The 7,057-nt window shown below is 36.0% G+C and overlaps 1 protein-coding gene across 5 annotated transcripts in view; it reads left to right on the plus strand.

Annotated features, from left to right (window-relative positions):
- PPHLN1 (periphilin 1) overlaps positions 1-7,057 on the plus strand; it is a 107,487-nt gene that overhangs the window by 59,674 nt on the left and 40,756 nt on the right. For all 5 annotated transcript variants that reach the window (XM_004694777.2, XM_004694779.2, XM_012734146.1 and 2 more), the window contains one exon: positions 2,525-2,604. In XM_004694777.2, the coding sequence (XP_004694834.1) occupies positions 2,525-2,604 (80 nt within the window). The remainder of the gene's footprint in view (positions 1-2,524; positions 2,605-7,057) is intronic.

Raw genomic sequence — 7,057 nt, forward strand, 5'->3', positions numbered from 1 at the left:
GGTGTACAACTCTTCCATTCGTCCATTTGCAGAATCAGAGCTGACCAGCTGACCAACAGTGGACCTAGGTTGTAGGTATTGAGGGAAATTGGGGTGGTTTTCTGTGCAAGGCCTCTCCAGTGAGAAGTAGCACCTCACAGGAAGTTGAGATCTGCATGATTAAAAAGTCATTGCCAGATTGGACCTGACACAGTAAAACCAGGGGACTTTTATTTACCTTTCCTGTGCTTTCTGCTGTCCTCTGTATCATTTTTTTTTCTTTATCCTTTGCTTCTTGCATGTCCCTCCCCTTCATGCAGCAGGCACATATGAATATATGTGAATATGTGGTACAGCACCTACCCTCCCATTCAGCGTTCTTTGCTTCTGCGTCTGAGATGAGTTGAAATCTGCTTAAGCAGCTAAAAATTGGAAAGGATCTTGAGGCTGTATTTGGAATCTACCTGGCATACTTGTAGTGCTCATGTCTCCTCTGTATAGAAGAAATGCTGAAAGATTAACTAAACAGTTTGTGAAAGGTTTTTTCCTGGTGTCTCCCTGCTATGATCCAGAACTGAACTTAAAGTTATGCCTTTCATTAGCAAAATGTGCTGTGCTGATTGGTCCAGCTCCGTATTTCTTTTAAGAGTTTGCTGAGGATGTCATTGCATTCTATGGGTAATTATCTTTTCACCAATTTTTTGAGTGGCTCTCTTTTTTTGAAAAAGGATTTGAGCAAGATAGGCTCTGGATATTCAGAGGTAAATAAGCTATGATAGTTACTCTTCTGGGAGATTTTAGTACATGGGGACAGGCTGATACTGTCAAGGAACAATGTGGAATTTGCCATGCCTAATGAAGACTCAGTAGGAAATGACTAACTAAATCATTTTTTCTAGTCATAATTAGGGACATAACTTGATATTGTTTTACCTTTGATTTTTAAGGTCCATAAGAACTTTTGAAAATTTGTTAATGATAACCACATATTAAAAGACTTGAGGATTATTTATGTCTTTTTTAAGACTGATGCGGCTCAAGAGTTGGAATATTACATTTCAAACAGGCGTTCGCAGCCTTGTCACTATTAGGGCTTGAGGCTGGATGAGCCTTTGCCGTATAGGGCTGCCCTGCTCTTCTGTGGGGTGTCAGTGGCGTTCCTGGTCTGAACTTCAGGTGCGCCAAGGTGCGCTCCCACTTGGGAAAAGCAAAATTATCTCCCCCATTGCTGCTACACAGTGGCAGGGAGGGAAGCGTGTTGGCTTAATAGGGCCTTCCGTGTCCCTAGTGCCTCAGACATAGCTGCTACTACTTCTGCCCACCATCTGGGAAACTTTTAGCCACCAGGCTGTTATTTAGCTATTTTGACCTTAGCAGGAAGGAAATAAGAAGTTTTTGACTAAGCTGGCTTTGCCTCAGTTGCAATGTCATTTTGTGTCTGCTTTTGCTCTTGACTGCTTTTCTGGCCTTAATTCATTGTCCGGTTTTGACCAGCTTCTGTGTCAATCCAAACTCGGTGCCACTTTCTTCACTGGAATTGAAATCGTCACTTTTCCTAGCAATTAAGAACAAAGGATTTATGTCATATTTTACACATACAAACAATTTTATGAAATGTTTTCTATCAGTAACAGCTAAGGATGTTGTTGTTTTAAAGTGACTTCAATAATTTTGGTTAAATCTCTTTTTAAAACCTGGAGGGAAGAGCATCATGGATAGTGGTGTTGGGTCAGGGTGCTGTGGGTGGGAGAACTACGGGGCCAACATCTGATGGGAAAAAACAAATATTATCCAAAAATTAACAATGACATACATAAGGAAATTAATTAAGAAAATACATATACATAAAAAAAAATTAAACCGGAAGTCCTAAAAGAAATCTTTTTTTCTGTCTCTAAGTTTCTATTAAAAAAAATGGTGTATACATACAGCACCATGCGAGTGTAGTGGGTGAGTAAAGGCAGTAGCTTTATCTATTACAGATTTGTTTTTTAACCACTTACCAAATATTTGGGTACACGTTTATACCAGATACTGAGTTTATGCTCTGAATGATAATTTTCTTGTTTTTATTTTTTAAACTGTCCAAATTTTTTAGGAGTACCTGCTAAATTTTCTTGTATGCCTTTCACTTTGAGCTACCACTTAATCAGCTAGTTCTCTTTGGTGGCAACTATAGCATAGCTACCTTAGACTTTGATCATAATGTGTTAAAACATAGCTGTTAGGAACTTGAAAGAGAAAATATTTATGATTTTAAAATATTTTTGACTTCCCTCTGTTCCATATTGGTGCTAACTTTGGTATGAACTAGATAAATTGCCTTATGTGATACCACTGGTGCTAGGTTATTTGAAATTTTTATCATGCCCGGGCCCTGAGAGAGAGAGAGATGGATTTAAATGGTAACAGATTTGACTTAATGATATAATGAAGATTTCTTTGTGGATCCAAGTGTATGACTTTGTTGATTTATTCAGCAACAAAATTACTCTAACTGAAAACAAATGAGCTAGAAAATTGAATTTTTTATTTTCTTATGTAGATAAAGAAAGACCTGTTCAGTCATTGAAAACATCCAGAGACACTTCACCCGCAAGTTCCTCAGCAGTTCCGTCATCAAAGGTTTGTAATATTTTTAAATTAGTTAAAGAGAAATTATAGAATAAATATGATAGACTATTCAGAAGTCTTTTTCTTTATTGTCTGCATAATTCGCTGCATTTAAAAACTTGAATTTTAAGGGACCAAAACTCCAATTAGCAACCAGAGTACATGAACAATATTCTCTTTGAAATTTTTCTGCAGGGTCATGCTAAACTTAGCCCTTATTGTGGCTCTTGCTCACCCTGACCATAACCAGGTAGAAGTGACTATTAAGATGGAGCATGTTTGATAGACTGTTGGGTAGGATACAGGCAGAGGCCTGATATTGACTGTATAAATACTGGACTCTGGGTGCTATACGTATTTTCTTCTCTTACAAATTCATATAGAAATCTCATGATATACCATGAGGATTACAACCGAGATGAAAAATTGCTTAAAATGAAGAATAATGTAAAAACAAAACAAAAAAACCCCTCATGATATGAATAGGTATATATTCCCATTTTATATAAAAGTCATGGAAGTTAATATTCTTAAATTATTTCACTGGTGAATTCTCCCAAACATTGAAAGAATACCAGTCCTCTCAACCTCTGAGTCACACATTACCCTGACACCAAAACCAGATAAGGACCTACAAGAAAGGAAAAATTACAGACCATTATGCATGGTGGATGTAGATACAGATGTCAGCAGTAAAATGTTAGCAAATTCAACAGCATTTTTTTTTTTTAAGATTTATTTATTTGTGCATACAGAACTGGGGTACAGGCCAGAGGCTCAGGGGCGGTGAGAGGCCTCACCAGAGACAGAGCGGGGAGCAGAACAGGCAGATCGACGAAGTACACTGCTGAGGGGAGCAGCGGGCGGGCCAGGAGAGGTCTGCCACGCCATGTGTTCACCTCCGGGGCAGGCGGGAATCGAACTCATGCGAAAGCGACTTCAGATTCTCAGTGTTGTGCTTTAACCCGCTGCGCCACCAAGGAGGGCCCCATCAACAGCATTTTAAAAGGATCAAATGGAATTTGGTTTAACATCTTCAAATCAATCAATATTATATAAAAGGAGTACAAAATGAAGGATAAAACCCATATCATCCAAATAGAGACAGAAAAACATTTGATAAAATTCAGCATCTGCTCACAATAAAAGTTGAATAAACTGGATATAGAGGAAATATATCTCAATATAAAAATGATATATATGACAATCCTACAGCTAATATCATACTTAATGGTGAAATAGTGCAAAGCTTTTTCGTTAAGACCAAAAACAAATCAAGAGTGCCCATTCTTGCCACTTTTAGTCAACATATCCCTGGAAGGACTATATAGAGCAGTTAGGAAAGATAAAGAAATTAAAGATATACAGATCAGAAAGGAAGAGAGAAGCTCTTTATTTGCATATGATATATTACGTTTAGAAAACCTAAAGAACTTACCAGATAACTTAGATATACACAAATTCAGTTATGTTGTGGAATACAAAATCAATATGCAAGTCAGTTGTATTTCTTTATATACCAGTAATGAGGGATCTTAATGAGAAATTAGAATGTGGTTCCATTAACAATAACATAAAAAAATAGTAAAATACTTAGGGGTAAGATTTAACCTAGAAGCTGAAATATCTAGACTATGAAAACTATAAGACGTTGATGAAAAAAATGAAGATACAAATAAATGGAAGATATTATGTGCCTGTGGATTAGAAAACGTAAAAATTTATTGGAAAAACTATGTTATACAAAGAAATCTATAGATTCAGTGTAATTCCTTTTAAAATTCCAATCTCATTTTTCACAGAAAAAAAAATCCTAGAATATCTGGGGAACCATAAAAGACCTTAAATAGCAAAAACAATTTTGAAAAAGAACAATATAGCTGGACACATCACACTTTATGCTTTCAACTCATATCACTGATCTGTAGTTTAGTGTGATATTAGCATAAAAACAGACATGGAACACTATAGAGACCTCAGAAATAAACCCATGCATATATATGACCTAGGAATAACAATAGACAATGGGTATCTGGTGTAAACTGGACTTCTAGTTTACACCAGATGTGAACATTGACTCAGTGAATTAAATACTAGAATGTAAGACATGAAATCCCAGATGTCCTAGAAGAAAAAATAAATGGTAAATTTCTTAACATTGATCTTGGCAGTGATTTCTTGAATTTGATACCAAAAATGAAGGCAACCAAACAAAAATAAACAAGTGGCACTACATTAAATTAAAAAGCTTCTGGGCAGCAAAGGAAATATTTTTCATCAATTAAAGACAATCCACACAATTGCAGAACATGTTTACAAATATATATCTGATAAAAGGTTAATGTCTAAAGTATGCGGAGAACTCATATAAATCAAAAGAAAAGTGCAAACAATCTGATTAAAAAGTGTGCGGAGGAACAGAATAGATATTTTTCCAAGTGGAAATACATGTAAACAACAGGCATATGAAAAGATGCTCAACGCTGTTGGTCATCAGGGACATGCAAAGCCAAACCATGAGTTACTGCATTATACCTATTAGGGAGTCAAAAAGATAAGAGATAACATGTATAGTCAAGGTTGTGGAGAAAAGGGAACCCTTTTATGCTGTCACTGCTATAAATCGTGCAGCCACAATGGAAAAACAGTATGGATGTTCTTAAAAAATGAAAATTAAAACTACTGCATGATTCATCAACCCCACTTCTGGGTATATATCTAAAGGAAATAAAACAAATATCTGACTCTGTGTTTGTTCTAGCATTGAGCACAGTAGCCAAGACACCATAACAACCCAAGTATCTTGATGGATGAATAAACATATCAAAACGCATGTCAGAATATTACTTAGACATTAGAAATAAGGAATTCCTCCCACTTGTGATGACAGTGTGATTGGACTTTGGGGATATTAAGTGAAATAGGTTAGACAGAAAGACAAATGCTATATGATATGTATATGTGAAATCCAAAAAAGCCAAATTCCCAGAAACTGATGAATAGGATGGCTTCCAGGTGATGGGGGGAGGGAGAAAATGACAAATGTTGGTCAAGGAATTCTGACTTCCAGTTAAAAGATAGGTAAGTTAAATGGGCCTCTAACTTGAAGCATAGTGATTGTACATAATAATATGATGAGAATAATATTATAGCTGAAATTTGCTGAGAGATCTTACTTGTTCTCACCACAAAAAAAGAAATGGAATTATGTGACTTGATGAATGTGTTAACTAACACTATTCTTGTAATTATTTTGCAATTTAAAAAGTAGGTATGTCATATCGGTAACATCTTTAAAGATACATACCCCAAAACAAAGAAAATGAAGGAAAAGATAAACAGCTGGGACTACATCAAACTTAAAAAGCTTCTGCACAGCTAAAGAGACACTAATCAAAAGAAAGAGACACTCTACTGAATGGGGAAAGTTTTTGCATACAATACAACTGATCACAAAGATTTACAAAGAGCTCACATGATCCAGCAAACCAAAGCAAAGGTCTACAAAGAGCTCACGTGACTCAACAGAACCAAAACAAACAACTTTGTCAAAAAATGGCAGAAGCATTCTAAAAGATACTTCTCCAAAGAGAAAATGCAAATGGCCAACTGGTTTATGAAAAATTCTTGAACATCACTTACAATGAGGAAATTGTAAATCAAAACTATAATGAAATACCACCTCATACCACTGAGAATGGCACAATTAAAAAAAAGCAACAAATGTTGGTGAGGATGTGGAGAAAAAGAAACTCTCCTACACTGCTGGGGATGCAAAGTGGTCCAACCACTGTGGAAAGCTTTGTGGAGAATCCTCAGACTACTAAAAATGGAAGCTATCTTATATTCCATTCCTAAGAGTCTACCAAAGAACACAAAAACATTAATTCAAAAGGATACCTGCACCCCTATGTTCATTGCAGCACTATTTACAATAGACAAATATGGAGAACAATCCAAATGCCCCAAAATAGATAACTGGATCAAGAAGATGTGACATATATACATGGTGGAGTACTATTTAGCAATCAAAAAGGATAAACTGATATCATTCACAGCAACATGGGTATAGCTGGATGGGGTTATACTCAGTGAAATAAGCCAGAGGGAAAGAAAAATGCCAGATGGTTTCCTTTATAGGAGGAATTTAGGGTAACCAAAAAAGGGATCAGGAAAAATAACAACAACAACAATAATAAATAAAACCATGAAATTAGCAGGCCCCTGTAAATCAGACTTTCTGAGTGGAGGGGGAGGGAAAGGGATCAAAACAGTGGAAGGATGAGCACAAGTGATGGTTCATGGGTTAACTGATGGTGGGAGTTTTTCAGGAATACACCTGAAAGGAGAAAGTATGCCAACATACATGATACAAAACTGAACAATGACTATCTATCTATCTATCTATCTATCTATCTATCTATCTATCTATCTATCTATCTATCTATCTATCTATCTATCTATC

The sequence above is a fragment of the Condylura cristata genome, unplaced genomic scaffold (genome assembly GCF_000260355.1).
Source record: "Condylura cristata isolate star-nosed mole 26May11 unplaced genomic scaffold, ConCri1.0 scaffold00047, whole genome shotgun sequence".
NCBI lineage: Eukaryota > Metazoa > Chordata > Mammalia > Eulipotyphla > Talpidae > Condylura > Condylura cristata.